The 17963-nt window shown below is 43.8% G+C and overlaps 1 protein-coding gene across 2 annotated transcripts; it reads left to right on the forward strand.

The window, feature by feature from the left end:
• The first annotated feature begins 381 nt into the window (after positions 1-381).
• Positions 382-8945, forward strand: EDN1 (endothelin 1). Of its 2 annotated transcripts, none has more exons than XM_021696986.1 (6): positions 382-555; positions 2482-2546; positions 4107-4275; positions 5666-5824; positions 5979-6092; positions 7663-8945. In XM_021696986.1, exons 2-6 carry the CDS (start codon positions 2483-2485, stop codon positions 7763-7765), a joined length of 609 nt encoding a protein of 202 aa, XP_021552661.1. In that variant the 5' UTR covers positions 382-555; position 2482; the 3' UTR covers positions 7766-8945. The 2 variants fall into 2 exon arrangements, with proteins under 2 accessions (XP_021552661.1, XP_044773334.1); XM_044917399.1 differs by lacking the exon at positions 382-555 and adding an exon at positions 2144-2208 and having other exon boundaries at positions 2240-2546; positions 7663-8724.
• Positions 8946-17963: the final 9018 nt, after the last annotated feature.

Below are 17963 nucleotides of genomic sequence, written 5' to 3' on the forward strand. Positions count from 1 at the left end.
GGTCCTGACTATGACCAGGGTTTTGTCAAAGTTGCCAGGAAGTTAAAGAGGGGGTGAGCGGGATCCCAGGCCGCGTCTGCCTCGCTGGGCAGGGGGGTTGCGGGGGAGCTTGGAGCCTGTGAATGGGACATCAGTTCTTCTCCGCTCTCCCTGTGCTCCCTCTGCGGGGAGGAGGTCGGGACACACCAGCCAGAGCTGAGGTGGGCAAAGCTGGCTTCCAGCGTGATGTCGCCCGGTTCTAGGGTGAGCTGTGCCCTCCCCAGCCCCCAGGGCTGGCTGAGGTAAGCCTATGAAGAGGCAGAAGGCCCAGGCAGAGTCCCCCGGGGCCTGGGTGGAGGCCTCTCTGGTGTGGGTGTGGGAGGGAGGGTTCCTGCCTCTCCTTCAGCTCCAGCTCTTGTTACAGTGGCTCTTTCAGGGAACAGATCTCCTTCTGCACCTGATTCCGCTACTGTTACTGTCTCCCCAGGGGGGACTTCCAGGGAGGCCCAGGGAGCCCAGGGTGCCCAGGTCCACAGCTTTCGTGCTGGGATGAAATCTGTCCTTTTGATTCTAGAGGTGAGGGGTAGGCAGGGAGGAGGAGGAAGAAATGGTTGGAGGGGATCCTCCTGAGTATTGGGAATGGGTTCACATTTGAATACCCCTCCCTTGCCCACCCTGGGGGAGGGGACTGGAGTTAAACAAGGTGAGGAAATGCTGGAAGCATCTATGCGATGGTGTCCGCAGGTGCTAGATGTAGACCCACCTTTCTCCTGAGCTGGGAGGGTGCTCTAAACTTCTCACCTCGGCCTTACCCAATGCCCAGCAAGAACTTCAGTAGAGCATGGGAGCTCTGGGAGCCCTGGTTTTCCCACCTGGAAAATGAGGCTACTGGAAAAAGCCAATGTCTTAGATTATGTTTCACTTTATATGGTTACAGCACGTTCAACTCCACAGTGGCTGCCCCATGGGTACTTGAGGGGTATTTCAAGGGCAAACAGACAGAAATTGCTTTGAAAATGTAAACGCACTATTACATGTGAGGTATTACCTGATCTCCTAATTCAGCATGGCCATTTCCTCCTTCCCAACACCGCCTGCATGCACTTCATACCCACCTATCCCTGTATTAGAACACCCCTTTGCCCTAAATGAAGAACCCGAGGGGGAAAACGATTCAGAAAAGATGTCCCTGCACAGGGAGTAAGTGAATGTTCTGAGGGGCACCCCCTTCTCACGGGAGGAGGCGCCGGTCCTTCCTGTTCCTCGGCCCCCATCTCAGGCTGCGTTCCTTCTGTGTGGGGCCGCCAGGGCTTTGAGTGTTTGTGCTCAGAAAACATCAGCCCCTGTAGCTCTTCATCTCCCCCTGGCGTTCCTCTCCCGATATTTCTCAACATTGGTGCTATTGAAGGCGGGGGGCGTTCCGGGAAGGGGAAAGAGGGTGGGCACAGAAAAAAAAGTTTATAGGGGTTTCTACTCAGTGATATCGAAAGCACTGGGTATGTGCCTGAAAGGGCTCTATTTTTCTTTTAAACGTCCTTTCCTTGCCATTCCTTCACCGATCTTTTTCACTGTGCGCGCAAGGAACTTTAGCAAAAAAGACTTGGGGGAGGGGGCTTGGAGTAAGGGACAAGTACCTCGATCTGCTAAAATCAGTTGACCCCCAGTGGGAGGGGGGGAGTGAAGAGGGAGAGAGTTCCCCTGTTTGATCAACACTAAGAAATCGGAGACATAAAAGGAAAACGAAGGGAACAACAACAACAACAAAAATCCCCGCGCACAACAATACAATCTATTTAAACTGTAGCTCATACTTTTCATACCAATGGTATGACTTTTCTGGAGTCCCTCTTCTGATTCTTGAACTCTGGGGCTGGCAGCTTGCAAAAGGGGAAGCAGACTCAAGCGCTGCACGGGCAGGTTTACCAAAGGTCTCTAATGGGTATTTTCTTGTTCTTAGCCCTGCCCCTGAATTGTCAGACGGCGGGCGTCTGCCTCTGAAGTTAGCAGTGATTTCCTTTAGAGCCTGGCCTTATCTCCGGCTGCACGTTGCCTGTTGGTGACTAATAACACAATAACATTGTCTGGGGCTGGAATAAAGTTGGAGCTGTTTACCCCCACTCTATAGGGGTTCAATATAAAAAGGCGGCGGAGAGCTGTCCAAGTCAGACGCGCTTCTACAGCGGCGCTGGGGCGAGCGCGCAGAGGGTCCTCGGTCCGATCGGCGCCGCTGTCCCCGCGTGCGTCCACAGACCGCTCCCAGCTGTCCCCCGCACGCCACCGCCGCGTGCGTCCGCAGACCTCTCCCACTGCCGGCCCTGCTGGCAGAAAACTTCTTTTTTCTCTCCGTTAAAGAGCACTTAGGCTGAAGGCTCACTTCGAGATCTGAATAACCAGAAGCGCCTTGAGAGACCCGAAGCTATTATTTTTCTTCGTCTTCTTTTGGGTTCAGTTGGCAGGGGAGGACTTTGATTCCCTACGCCACACACTTTTTTTTTTTTCCAGAATGGATTATTTCCCCATGATTTTCTCTCTGCTGTTTGTGGCTTTCCAAGGAGCTCCAGAAGCAGGTAGGCACGGCGACTTGGAAACCTCTGAACGTTAATGTCTTCTTGTCCACCTTAATGTTTTTCTTGCTTCTGTTTTCCCCTTCTTTTATGACTGCAGCTTAGATAGCAAGTGTCTGGGAATTATTGCTCAAAGCTACTTAAGTTTTCTAGTGGGGAAAAATAATTCCTCTATTGAAAACAATTGTTCCTATAGCATTAAAATAACTTATTGTTATAAGTATATAGTGTATTTCCTTGGCTTTTAAAAATATAACTCAAGAAAAGTAAAGACAAGATATAATTTAGCCAAATGTATATTTGCAACATATGTGTTCGCACAGGTGATAGGACATATAAGGACTTATATATCTTATTTAAATACTGTTTTAATAGTGTGTGAATGTGTAAAATATTTAAACATTTCAGCTTGAAGCCAAGGAATTTTATTCAAGTCATTCAAGCAGTATATGAGCAGTAAAATCACCTGCAGAACAGTCTGTTGAATAACCCTCGGGCGGTTTCAGGGTGAAGCAGATGTTTTCTTTAAAATTTGTCATTATTGACTTTAGGCTTCTTTTGGCAGGTTTTTGGCACCCAAAACAGTGTGAGGTCTATTTTCAGTTTTATTCACCTGTTGTGGGAGGGAAACTAAGATAAATCTTGGCTGCCTGAGGATTTAGATAGTACATGTATATCTGCCCATTTCCCCCCTCTTAGGGTCAATGCCCTTTTTTGTGTGTGGCTTTTCATGACCCTGACTAAAGAGAAAAGATGTCAAGGGAATGAAAATCCTGGAATGTGTCTGATCATTTGAAATGTACAAAATTGGGCAGATAAGCCTCATGGCTAACTTGTCAGTAAGAAGAGGCCATGCTGCAGCGGGGAAGGGGGAGGCGGCGAGTCCCCCACACGCCATCCTCCTCCGGGGATCCTGAATTCAAAATCCACAGAACCTTAATTAGGTCCCGGAGCTGCTGCTCAGTCTCACCCTAGGTCAGTACTTTCTCTGGAGTTTACCATGTGTGATGAGTATTGTAGAGCTGGTTTCTCTTCTTTCTCTCTAATCGTCCCCCCAAAGCTCTTGAACCTCAGCTAATTTCAAGGACTATGTATCACCTGGGCTACTCCCTGCCCTCCACCAGGTGTGAAATGGTGGGTACTCCCCTAAACTACAGGGCGCAGTGGCTCCGAACCTAGGAAGAGGCAGGTGATTTATGTAGCTTTAGAGCTTTGGTCATCAGCCCACTTTACGCCACTGTCCTACGAAATTGGGCTGTCCTATTAAATTCCATGCAGAAGCCACCCCAGATTTCTAACAGGCAGCATGTCCACGCATTTCTCTGGGGGCTGGTCAGTCAGTCCCCTTTTCAGGTGGCTGTTCCTGCTGCACGTGTGTAATCTCCTTGAAAGTGGATAAGCCAGTGGGGGGTAAAGGTGAAGTCATGTTAAGGAGGGAAAAGATAAAGAGCCCTTTTTGCTCTGTGTTTCTTGTTGAAGGCGGGCTGCAGGCTTCATGGGCTTTTATCTGCTCCGCTAGATCCCAGGGGACATGCCCTGCTGACCTGCTCTTTCTCTCCCCAGCGGTCTTGGGCGTGGAGCTCAGCACAGGCTTGGACAGTGGAGGGGAGAAGTCTGCTGCCAGTGCACCCTGGCGGGCCCGCCGTTCCAAACGGTGCTCCTGCTCTTCCCTGATGGATAAAGAGTGCGTCTACTTCTGCCACCTCGACATCATCTGGGTCAACACCCCCGAGTGAGTCTCTAGAGGGCGTCGTCACTCTAGCTATTCCTTACCTCTGGCTTCTCCAGAGACTGGAGCCCGGGGATGCTCATTGCTTTGGAGCGGGGGTGGGGGTGGGGGGGTTAGTGGGGGGGCTCCTGGTTTGGATTCTGAAGGTAGCACTTCTGATGACATGAAGGTGCCTTGGGGGTGGGGGTGCGGAGAGTGCACCCCCACCCCATTCCTGAAAATACCAGGCAGGGTGGTTCTTTGAAACACAGGGGAGGGTCTTCTGAGTCCCCGTGGCTCAAAGATTCAGGACAGGAGAGATGGAAAATGCTGATGGCAAGCAGGACTCTGTCACATATTTCTGAGGGGGGATTTTTTTTGGTGGGATCTGCTTGGGTTTAGGGAATAAACTGCTGAGGTCAGACATGGGTTAGTCTAACCCATCCTACTCCTGCTAGGCAGAAGGGATTGTAAAGAGTGATAATCAGTCCCCTCATTTTACTTATAGAAAAGCACAAACCCAAACTGTGGACATCACTTGTCAAGAATGAGCCCAGGGGCAGAGCTAGACCTGGAACAAGGGTGTGTGACTCCTCTGTACTCTCCCCTTAGAAAAGCCCATTTCAAGACAGCAATAGAAACATGGTCTACAGATTTCTCTTCTGCTTCCAGAGCCGGAAGAAAGCAGGTTCTCCCCCTCCTTCACCCTGAAAACTGGCTCACCCATCAGACACAGTTGTAAACAAAAACACGGCACACAGTGTCCCGTACCGGGTGGCCAATTATGGTGAGGGATGCCCAAAATCCAAACAAAATCAAATCAAACAAAAACCACAGTGAGCCTAATACTTAAAAGGTGATGCTACCAAGGTGAGGACTTTAGTCCTTTTAGGTGAGGCTCAGAAGGGACACTTTGGAATTTACTGGGGAGCCTTCTGGCGAAGAGTCCTTCTATTAGTCACCAGCTGCAGGAGATGTGCGAAGCTGGGGGTGAACCATGCGTGCCGTAGTAGATCTTACCCGACACCCCCCCCCCCAACACTCAGGAGGCACTTTTGGCATTATCATATGACTTAAATTGAAAATAGATTTTCAAAATCATGTGAGTCATGGTTTTGCATCGAAGTCCCTCCCCCGCAGTAGCTGTTAAGTAGATGGAAAGTCAGAAAAGGAAGAAAATAGGAAACAGACACCAAAGCAGAGATGTCATAATCTTGGACAAAAACCAAAGCTGCTTGTGTGGAGAAGAAACTGAAATTTTTTAAGAATCCAAATGGAATTTCATTGAGTTAGAAAACTGGTTTTCTCCTGGCGAGGGTATATACACTAAGGGCCATTGATGGGCACGTAGAATGCATCATTTCAAAGACTATTAATTATGCTAATATCTTTTGTTCATCTTTTTTGATAATAGGCACATTGTTCCGTATGGACTTGGAAGCCCTTCTAGGTCCAAGCGATCCTTAAAGGATTTATTTGCCACAAAGGCAACAGACCACAGGAAGAGATGCCAATGTGCTAGCCAAAAAGACAAGAAGTGCTGGACTTTTTGCCAAGCGGGAAAAGAACTCAGGTGAGGTAGAAACCCTTTTGCTTTCAGTAAGTTTTATGGCCTCCTGATCTTCCTGCCATGATGTTGCCTTTTTGTTTAAGAGAAATTAACAGAGATTTTGTGAGAGCTGAAGATACCATTGCTGAAAAGTTTTGTCCTATCTGTATTTTAACAGGGACCAAGACAGTATGGAGAAGGGCTGGAATGACCATAAGAAAGGAAAAGACTGTTCTGAGTTTGGAGAAAAGTGTATTCATCAGCAGCTGGTGGCAGGAAGAAAAATAAGAAGGTAAGAGACTCCCAAGGACAGCTAGCCCCAGTCACCAGTGCTAATGGGTTGCTCCCCCAGGTACCCTCACCTTGATGGAAGAAAGGCTTAGAAGAAAAGAACAAAGATCTTCATAGTCAATAGATTAGAAAGAGCAAAGGAATCCCTCTCAAATATTTTTGAATGCAGACCTTTGCCTACTATACACTTGGATGATCTTAAGCATGTGCCACTCAGTCTAAAGTTAGATTTTCCCAAGATACATCTACAGACAACTTTGTCATTTGGTCATATCTAGTCCTTGCTTTTCCAAGTCAATGCATTTGCCACTTTCCTTGAGAAATTAACAATCCTTTCCGGGAAAGGAGTTTTGATGTTTATTTTATATTACTTCATTTTATTTTTAAATCAAAGTGTCATGTATGATCAAGTTCTTCAAAAAGTAGCAGTTACTCCAATGGCCAAAGGGAAAAATAAAGTCATTAGGTAGGTGAGCATTAGAACATGCTGTTTGGGGGGTTTATTTATTTTTTAAAAATAGGGAAGTGCATTTGCTGGAGAGCCCATGTCATTCTGAAAAGCTCTCATCTCTTCTAGTCGGTCGTGAGCTGGGGCCGAGAAGGGACACACATTAGTCCACACTCTGGGGTTGTGATGGGCAGCTCTAGAGGGATGACCCTTCCAAATCCAAAACCTCTTGGAATTCACAAGAGGAAATCTGCACTCGGAGCTGTTATGTGTTCTACATTTCCCTCTCCTGGTCCATGGAAAGTTTTCCTAGAAATCCAGTGGCAAGGAGTTCTGTGATCAAAGTGTGTTGAGCCGCAGTGACATTTGCATTGTTTACTGCTGATGGGTGGGACATCCTCAGCTATCTGGGACGTCTCGTTGGCCATTGTTGTTTCCATATTTATAATGTCAGGCCCCCGATGCTCCCTCCAGATCATCAGGTTCCATAAGCTACAATTCCTTAACTGACTTGGAAATTATTATTATTTTTCTATTCGTTTTTATTGTATCAATGATTAAATCACTGTTACAGTTCAGTTTCTTTTTCCTGCCAAAAGAAAACATTAAACCTGCAAAAAACATAGATTTATATTTTTTAATTGCCATACACCATTTACTTTGGGCCTACCTGTACTCCTCATCTCTTTTTGTTCCTTTCCCACCAAGTCACCCTTAATTGCTTTTGTGATTAAGAAGACATCCATGGCTATTTGAGACCTACATGGAGGTAGTTTCTGTATAGAATCCCGTGGTGGTAGCTGCGATGGGGCAACAGAAGAAAAGAGAATATATCTAGTTTACCTTAAAATTGTACTTCAAAATTGCATTGAATGCCCAATTCCCTTTAGATATGACCATAGCTCCTCTCCCCTTCCCCCCATGCCCAGCATAAATGTGGGGAGGGGCTGCATTTTCACTTGAGTTTAACCAAGAGTAGCATACTGTTGCTGTCAGTGGGGAAAGTTCAGGAACCAGACTTAGATTTGTTTGTGCCGGATTCTAATTTTAGATGCCTGCCTCTTTTGCCTAGAAATTTTTTTTTTTTTAATGACGTTTGTTTTCTCTTGTCTTGTTTTAATAGGTTGGACACCATCAGCAACCGCATCAAAACAGCTTTTCGTGTCGCAAAGCTGAAAGCGGAGCTCTACAGAGAGAAGCAAGTGACCCACAACCGAACACACTGATGGCAGGTCCCCGGGGCCCGTGGCCGGCCCGCCCGCAAGCCTTCCCCTCCGCGGAGGGAACCCTGTGGCTGATTCTGCACTCTCTCCCCACGGCTGGGATCAGAGCAAAAGCATCCTCCCTGCTTTGACCATTTCTTGTTCCAGACTGGCAATGGACCAGTGTCCTCGCTCTAAACATTACAGTGAAGGTTAAGGAGTCCCCCAACCCATCTTCATTTGCTTCCATCAGTGATAACCGCTTTCGTCTCTCCTCGTTTGGGGTGACAATGGACCACTCAGAAAGCAGAGAGACACACAGTGACTTGTGAATTAGGGTGTCATCCTCCAGAGGGAGGACAGGAGATTCCATACATGGTGGAATTTCTGAAGAGGGTCCGAAGGGAGTGTTTGTGTCTCACTCAGGCGCCTGGCACATTTCAGGGAGAAACTCCAAAGTCCACGCAAAGATTTTCTAAGGAATGCACAAATTGAAAACACACTCGAAGGACACTCAAGTAAAAAAAAAAAAAGAAAGAAAAAGACTTTTTTTTGCTTTTTAAATTCACAAAATGCAAAACTAAAAGAAACTGTTACTACTGTAAATCGGGATGGGTTTGATGAATCTGAGTCTACCTCACCTCTATTGCACTCTGGTAGAAGTACTTTCCCACCGTTAATTATCATCCCCCTCCCCTGCCCCCCAGCTCGGCCCCCTCCTGCCATCCCCTCCCCCGGACCCCCCATAGTCAATCTTGGCCTCATAGATGTCTGGTCTACCATGTCAGTAGTAGATGTAACATTTTCATAGTAATCTACTAACTCTGATTCATAAGAAAAAAGACCCTTGAATCAGAAGGTTCCCTTACCTTGATCCTTAGAAACAAAATGGTCTAGGGTTGTTTCTGAAAGATGTTGCAAAGTAAACATTTGGTTATGCTTTAAAGCAGTAAAATTATTTTCCTTTATGTAACTGGCCAATGGAAGAGGTTGGATTAAATTTTGATGTACTTATTTTTTTATAGATATTTATATTCAAAACAATTTATTCCTTATATTTACCATGTTAAATATACGTTTGGGCAGGCCATATTGGTCTATGTATTTTTTTTAAAATGTATTTCTGAATGAAATTGAGAAAATGCTTTGTTTTGCCTGTCAAGGTAACGACTTTAGAAAATAAATATTTTTCCCCCTACCGTACTGATTTCGAATCATTTCTGAAATTCCCAAGAAGTGGGCCAAAGTGCTAAGAATCATGAAGGGAAATGATTAAAGTTGTTTTTTTGGGTGGCAATAAGAAGGAAAATAGTCTTGGCTAACCACAAAAGAACTTGATCCGGATCTTAAAAGTTGCCCTTAGATTATATTAAGGTAAAAAAACAAAACAAAAACCCAGCTTTAATACCTCCATCGTTCCCTGGATAGCAGCCTTCTGCTTCTTCTTCTCCTCAAAAACTCTCCAGGGGCTTGCTTCATCCATTAACTTCGCTTAGGCTATGAGACAGGATCCCACAGTTAAAGCGGATGGGGTGGTGAGAGGTGCTTTCTCCTAATCAGCGGGCTGAAGGAAGCAGTGGCAAGATGACTCCCCAAAACGTACCTAATTATACACAGTTCCACACCAGAAAAATGCTTGGAGGAAACAGCCGGTTCAGAGCAAGTAAGCCCCCCTTCCCTAGCTTTTTAAATTTATTTATGGTTGTTTTTTTTTTTTTCTTTTTGGCTCAGATTTAGACTTTTGTTTATTAAGGAACACTAAGTGCTTTTCTGCTCTGTGGGAGCCCAGGACTGCACACAGGCCAGTGGTGGTGGAGATACCGAATGCTGGGTCTGGGGCACAGGCATTGTGCTGCATCCTCCTCTCCACTTTGCCTTGCTGGTCTTGCCAAACCATCCGGGAGACTGGTGTTTCGAATGGTTGTTACCAACAGAAACCCAGAAGAGCTTGATGAACTCTTAAGACTCTTCCCCTTCCTTTCCTAATAGGAAAGAATGCCTAGAATTCAACAAATATTAGCTCATGATGATCACTGTTGTCCAACAATTACACAACTAAGGGACATTGAATACCAGCCTTCAGGTGAGTGTAGTCAGTGTCCCAGGTAGAGTTTCTAGATAGATATTGACATGGTTTTTTATCTTCCATTCTTTCTTTCTCTCTCTCTCTCTTTTTTTTTTTTTTTAAGGCACAGTCTAATATCTAAAAGCGTGGTTTCTGGAAGTCCATTTAGAGTAGATTTCTCTCTTTGCACTTAAGGCCAGGCAGAGCTTTGATCTCAGGACTCTGAGGACCAGATAGTGCTTGATCTAGCAAACTGTTTGTCGGTGTGTGATTCTTAAGGGAATTGTGACGTTTTGTCCACAATGACCAGGGGCTTGATTTGAACTTGGCCACTGTTTAATCCTGAGTGATCAGTCCCCCCAAAGTTTTCCCATCAGTTAAATGAGGGAGTGGGGAATTTCTCTAGTGGCTCCAAGAAAGAGCATGTGATGTCATGAAGCATGAAGGAGTCGAGATGGTATGAGAGAGTGAAGGTCTGAGCTTGGAGGATGTGGGTCTGTTACCTTTAAGAGGGAGTTGGGATGGGAAGAAGCCACCGAGTACAAGAACAACACAGTGAGCAAAGGATTTTCTTTTTCTTTTTTTCTATTATTTGGGCTTCAAATCCTCTTCCTCCATGCTTCCTGCTTCAGTAGCTGGCAAGAAAAGCAAGAAGCGTGAAGGAGCTTTCCCAGGGCAGGAGGGTCAGTAGTAAAATTAAGCTGGAAGGTTTAGAGGAAATGAATATTTTTCAAGTATGTAGAGGAAAGATTCGATATTATTTAAGGCTCATGTTGGCTTGAGGGGTGAAGTGGTTGAATGGTCTGCCACATTTCCTGCTGTTTTTCTTTCCAGTAAAAGTGTGGTTTCTGAAAGTCCACTTAGGACAGATTTCTGTCTTCGCATTAGAGGACAGGCGGAGCTTTGATCTCAGGACTCCGAGGACCAGAGGATCCTGGGTGGGGAGTAGTGATCTTTGGTGGAGGGAGAGGAGCCCACTAAAGGGTACTGAATTTTTCTCCCCATGGAATGGCTTCTTTTGTGATGGAAACCATCGGCTTTAATCCTGTCTGTGCTTCCTGAAATAGGGTATTATACAAAGTAGAGTTCTCACAACTTGGCTAGAGCCCTTTCAGGAAGACTCCTACTGACAGTGAGAAAGAGAAATCTTTTGTCTTTCCAGGCAAAAGAGCCAGCATTCAGAGAGGGATAAGACCTACCTAAGATCACACAGCAAGCTGTGGATTCTCTGGACCCTGAACCCTTGAGCACAGATGTTTTACCCAGAGGCATCTGGAGGTCAGTGGAAACTGATGCCCAAGTAAACCTTAACAGAGGGTTCTGGATGGTAAAGGCAAAGTCAGTCTTCATAAAAGCTTTACCTTCCAGCCTCATGGGTGGTGGTTGGTGGGTCCATCCTTACAGTATGTAAGGGAAGAGAAAAGAAATATAAGGAGACATACAAGTTCCATGGCTTCGTGAAGTGAATTTCTATAGGATGAAATAGAATATAACAGGGAACTTGCATTTACCATTATTTTTTTAGTGTTCAATTACTAAATAATCCTTAGATAATACGAGTGAAGAGGAATTTTTTTGCTTCGTTCTCTTACTCTATAGTAATACTCAAGTATAGTAATCCTCAAAGATGCTTTATTTCTTTTTCTAACATCCTGAAAATGCTTATTTTCAAGCCCAATTTCTCCACGTGTAAAATACTGTTTTCAAGCCCATATTCTCAATGGAATTCCTTCCACCTTGGCTTTTGCTCCTTTTTGCACCCCTCACAATTCCTGGGATCCTGGGTCTGGGGCTCAGGATGTATCTACTGCAAGTGAACATTGCTGTTCTCAGAATCTTAGGATCTAACAGCGACCTCTCATGTTTGTAGAGAACTGGACTTCCCGTAGCGTTCTCCCTTTCGTCATTGATCCCTCACCCCAACAATCTTTTCAGGATGTTGGGGCCATATTTTTATACCTGTTTGAGAGCTGAGGACACAGATATAGTGAATGAGTGAGTGACTTGTCCAGACTCCTCCATCAGGCAAATAGCAATACTAGATCTCAAGACCCTTGACTCTTTCTCCTAAAACTGCCCCAGAGCCCAGGGCATAGCACTGTTCCCGACTCTTGGACAAATGTGGATTATTTCCATCTCTCCAGTGAGCTCTGAGTGGAATTAACTTTTTATTACTCTCTTAGGAATATTAATGTTCTATGTGTGCCCCTGCACCCTAGTCCAGAGCATTTTCATTGCATAATATTTGTTTACTACAACAACCTGCGCCAATGCATGGCTGGTAGAGAAATCATGACAATTTATGATGCCTGTTTCCAAGCCTGGTACCATGGAATGCTTCACTGACAACTACTGGCTATAGGTCCAACGCATGAAAGAAATTGTGATAAATGTGATGGCAGAGGCCATATCATTTCTCCAGAATAATCAGAGAAAGATCTAGGGCTGGTGCCATTGGACAATGAAAACAGAAGGGCCTAGACCTTGGGGACACTGACTGATGGAAATGATGGGTCCCAAGCATGACAGGCAGTTCATAGCTCTGCGAGGCATCACGTTGGGGATCTGACATGCAGACTTGCTGGTTCAGAGGGTTTTTTTGTGTTCCTGTATCTTATTTCTTCACTTTCATATTCTGAGTCATCCCGGGCCTCCACCCTAAACTGCTGTGGAATTATCTAGGGTGAAATTTGCAATATTAAGCTACCTTTGGCATGGCATGGGCACTGACCAACTGGAACAGACAGGGACAGAACAGTGGGAGCAGGTCTCTGGTGGCCCCCAGCTAGGCCAGATGTGACACCTCCAGGTGTTGGATTGTGGGGAGGTCCAGTAGTCTGGGGAAGGGGTGGGAAGCCAGGGTGGAATTTTTAGGCTTCTCGCTATAGCTACTTACCAACAGGATGGAAATATTGCAATATTTTAAAAATAAAAATGGTCTCACTGGTACACACCTCTGTGCATGGCAGACTTGGAAGTATCAAAACTCTTTTCCACTTGGTAAATTACCCTCTCTACAGCTTCACTGAGTGGGATCCCGTTGTCTCCATGCCCACTGAAGTCAGTGCTGTATCTTTCTGTCCACACATCTCTGTCGTCCTGCTGCACTGTCGTCCCGCCGTGTTGTTTTTCTCACTCTCCATGTTCCCTTCACATGGGCCTCAATCTCCTTTGGTAGAAATGGAAATACTCTAAAATATTCTTTGTCTCTTGAACGTTTGTAGCAGGGCAATTTTATGGTCACCAAATCTGAGGTTTGTCTTACACCAGGATTTGGTAAGGTTCTAGGTCTGTTCTAGGATTGTCACGAAGAAGGAGCTGTTCATAAGTTTGCGTCTTGCCCTTTTAGATTAACTCCAGACCAGGAAAGGGTGTCTATATAATTTATTATTAAAACTAAGGTACTTTTGATAGTGCCTCTTAGAAATTACCAGAGGACCACAGACTGTGGTGGGCAAACTGGGACATATGATCAGCCTAGACCAGGATAAGCCTGGAAGCAGGTAAGAGTTTCAGAATTTCAAAATCCCCTTGGTCTCTTAGAGATGACCTAGACCTTGGCCCTTTTTGGCTAGACTAAATGTCTTTATCTTATTATGTGTAGATCAGGTTAGGGCAGAGGATTTACACCTTCTCTAGTCCCTCTAGCCTTGAGCATGGAGCTTTGGGCATAATATGTCAATGAATTAACAAACGTACAGATGGGTTACAGCCTTCAGTAAGGGGGAGGTGAAGATACTTCCCTGGCCTGAATGAAGCTAGACTAAAGAAGGTTTTGAAGACCCACTTATAGGGGCCTCTTTGGGGAATTTATGCAGTTAAAATATTCCTTTATTCAGGCTCCACTCTAGTGGTAATTATTTATTGCAAAGAGATGGATCTTTTTATTTCTCTCCACTCCAATTCATCCTACATTTCACTGTCATCATAATAATCTTCCCCAAATACTTTAATCATAATTTCATTGAATCCAGAGCTAGAAAGAACTTAAAAAATAATTCATGTTCTTTCCCCATCTCAAAAAGATCTTTCATTGCCATTCTCTGCTTATAGAATAAAAAGTGTTATCTACTGAGACAGGGAACATTGAGAGAAGGACCAGATTGAGAAGGAAGGATGGAAAGTATTAAAATTTTGGTACATCATGAGTTTTAAATTTCTTATTATGGATATCTTTAAACATACCCAACATTTGAAAGAAAAACATAATAAACCCCATATAACTATCATATAGTTATCAAGATATGATTGGGGTTGTTTCACCTCTACCCACACTCTGCCTTCCCTCTGTGGATTACTTTGAAGCCAATCCATAGTATTATTGTCATCTCATCTGTAAATATTTCAGTATGAACATAATGAATTTGATATGAACAAAACAACATTTGGTTGTTTTGTTCAACCAAATGAAATGTGAAACAGTCAATTGGATATGTGGGTCTGGAGCTTAGAGGGAATGAATAGTAAATGTTCCCAGGCCTCGTGGGACTCATAATAACAAAGGAGACAAACACATGTAATAATAGTTAACATTTATTTAGTGCTTACTATATGCCAGATACTCTTTGGAGAGGTTTGCGCTCATCAAATTATTTCCTCATGACTATAACCCTATGAGGTATGTACTTTTATTTGCCCTATTTTATAGATGAGGAAACTCAGGGAGACATTAAGTAGTAACTTGCCCCAGGTCAGACAGCTAATTAAGAGGCAGAGCCTAGTATGATCCAGATAATGAGATGCACTGTGCTTCGTGACTAAGAAAAGTACAGTAATAAAGGTGACACCAGGGGAGGAACAAGTCCTATGATAGTATAAAAGTGGCAACGATCAATTCTGCCTGGGGACAGGGAGAGGGAGAGTGGTGGTTTCAGGGAACGTTTCATGGGAAGAGACTGTGAGGAATGGACCTTGAGCCCCTCACTAAATAAGATACCACTCACCAGATTCGGAATTCTGCCAAAGGTATTTAAGAGTCTCAATAAAATGCTTTGTCTACAAATGATATGATAAGAAGAAAGTAGCCTAACTTGCTCACGTGACTGACTCACAGTAAAGGTAAATATGTATCTTTTCCACCAAGAGGTGATTTATCCTACTAAAGTTCAGAAAGGATAATTAATTCGATGATACAGAAAATCTTAAAGCAGCACCACTGCAATAAATAAAGTCAGAATTTTATTTTTCTAAGTGGTGTTGATTTTCCTGAGAAATCATTCTGCTAAAACCCAGAAAGGGTAATTAATAATATTGAAAATCTTAAAGCTACATGACAACAGCAAATGTGACAGAAATCTCTTATTTTCATGTGACATTCAAGTGGATTAAAATTTGGGGACATGACTTTAAAAATGAAAAGAATGCAATTCTAATAGTTTCCAACTAACTTTAGAAAATTTTACTAAATTTGTATCTAATAAGATGAAATAACTCCACTAGAAATCTCTGTACTTACGAAATATAAAAATATTTTGTAGCTCAGATACTTTGCCAATCTCCTACTGTTTGCCACATGGTCACAAATGTTCTTGCACCATGTCAGGAATTCCCATTTGATATGTGAGTAGGAACTGCTGAACCAACTGTCAACTTAAATGTCTTCTTCAGGCCTGCAGAACTTGCTAAGGGGCCATTACCAAGCACCCTGCTATGGACACTGTTCACTGGCTTGTTCCCCCTATTAACTGGTTCATTGTGCTCTGATCAATGGCCATGGGTGGGGTCCGTCAGTTTGGTGAAAGACAAAATGCACAGGACAACTAAGGAAATGATTTTATTCAGGCCATTACACTTAGGAAAATGTTCATTAATGAAGAATGTTTCAAGAAAAGGAAAGGGGCCTGGGGTTTTATAGAAGCAAGCAAATAGAGAAGTTGTCCATTAGTCTTATGAGAGTCACCAGGAAGGCTAGAGATGGTTTCCTCTGAGTCACTGGGAAAGAGCAGAGAGCAATATGCAAGAGCAGGGTGGTCCTTTGTGGTTAGCCATTTCTCAGAACACCAAAGGAGAAGGAGACATCTTAACTCTGGCTTTTGAGGAACACAGGGCTCAGATAAAGTTTGACATTGTCAGTCCTCCCTCTTTTGTTCGAGATGGATACCATTCATCACCAAACAACTCCGCAGCAATCATAACCCTCCAGAATGGGGCAAAACAAGGTCTCAGAAATGGTTTACAAGGATTTTTGCTTGGCTCCTGCTAAAGCGAATGAAGCAGCTATAAAGAAGTAATGGTAAAGAGCAGTGGTTATAGCATCCTGGAGATCAGGCCCCTTAAAATAAAGATGCTTCCTTACAATGAAAAAGAGAAATGTCAACATAAAAGGCTGTATTAAAGTGGAGAGCCAGGAGCTGAACTCTGGGGGTAAGCAGCCCAGTGAGTTCCAAGAGGCCAGTGGAGGAACACTTTATGGTTAGGCACCACTGCTTGTTGAGTTTCTAGGAGCTCTTGAGCTAGGATGTTGATGCTTCTGATCATGTTGTCCCCAGGCCATACATGATCCTAGCATTCTACCAGGCTTACTTAATGGTCCAGATGGTGCCCTTTCAGTGGATAATCAGACCTATGCCTGGCCTGCTGTGGTGCTGAGTTCTCTGAGGCCCAGGTTAAGCCATTGGGCTTTAGCTCACAGTGCTTCTTTGGATCTTAGAGAAAACGGTCAGCTGCCAAGCAACTTAAGAGTCCTCACGGGGACCTGGATAGTTAGGTTCTAGCTCTCAGTAACACTGAGTCAGGCAGCAGGAAAAAAATTGGAAACATTATTTTGAAGGATTATACTCAGATATTGAAGGAAACTGGAAGATTGAAAATCTGATAAAGATTGACAATTTGGAAAGGTAACAGGAGCTGGTTCAGTTTACAGATAGATACCCCAATGGATTTTTCCTCAGTTGGGGAGCAAGTCAATCAAAAGAACCACCAGACAAGATAAACTTTGCATATGCAACAGTTATCCACAATTTAAAAAGATTTCTCTCTAAAATAGCTCAAAGACAATGGATGGGGTAAGAATCTGGTAACCGGGAAGGGTCTGCTACATGACATATAGTTTTCATTAAGATACAAAATTTCTCTCTACAGTCACCCCACCTTTGGTCAAAGATAATCTCAAAGAAAGGTTATTCTTGATCACAAAATCAGGCTAGTTTAGTTAAATTTGGCATAGTTATCTAGATAGATATAGCAGGAATGGTAATTTACCATATAGACCATTTTAAGTTTGCTTTCTAGAAATTTTCATAAGGAATTTCAAGTTGACCATTTTAAAAAGTCTCTTGATGTTACGAGGTCAAGCTGAGAACTTGCTACCAGATTTCAGCTGTAGTAGCTATACATTTGGGCTAATTCCTCTCTTCTTGAAGTCACCCAATATTCTGAGACTCATGGACCTTCCTGGAAGTGACCTTTCTTACTCACCTGTAAGGTTGGGAATTTATAAGCCGGGTATCAGGCCTGTTTGCCCATGAGAGCTTTGTAAACACTGGCTCCATAAAGCTAAACTTAATTTCTTCAAAGTGTCTGGTCATATCTGATTAAATAAGAACATTCTCAAATATGACATTCTAGGCAAAGCCTTGGTTGCATAACCCCTATTTTCAATTATGTCATGATAACAAGGACAGATTCTTATTGAACCTATGCACAACTATTGCCACGAAAATAAAGATACTCAACAAGAGTTTCTGAATTCTGGATTAATCAGGCAAGAAGAGTAAGATATCATTTGCAAATCTTTCAGTTAACAAAAAGAGTATCTACTAAATTACCAGTTATACAGAGTAGAAGAGGAAAAAGTCAGGGCTTCCTTATTCCTCAGAAAATAGGATATTAGAACAACCACATTCCAGACAAAAGCATAGTCATTCTTCATCAGCTTATTCAGTCTTATGTAATTAAATCTTGTTCTTCTCTGTCTGGAGCAGCAGTGTCATGAGCCCATCTGTTTCTCAGAGTTCTAGAAATCCTGACTCAGGCCACTGGTATGATCTCAGCCCATTTGTTTAAGTGATGCCACCAGAACTCTATACCCCAAAGTACTTCTGTGTTGGAGAGGAAGTACTCTGGCCTGTAGCTGACTGCAAGAGCTTCAGGGAAGCATCGGAGTAAAACAAAACACTATCTGTAGATGATGTAAGATTTTAAATGGCAGTGGTAAAC

This window comes from Neomonachus schauinslandi, chromosome 8, assembly GCF_002201575.2.
Source record: "Neomonachus schauinslandi chromosome 8, ASM220157v2, whole genome shotgun sequence".
Taxonomy (NCBI): Eukaryota; Metazoa; Chordata; class Mammalia; order Carnivora; family Phocidae; genus Neomonachus; species Neomonachus schauinslandi.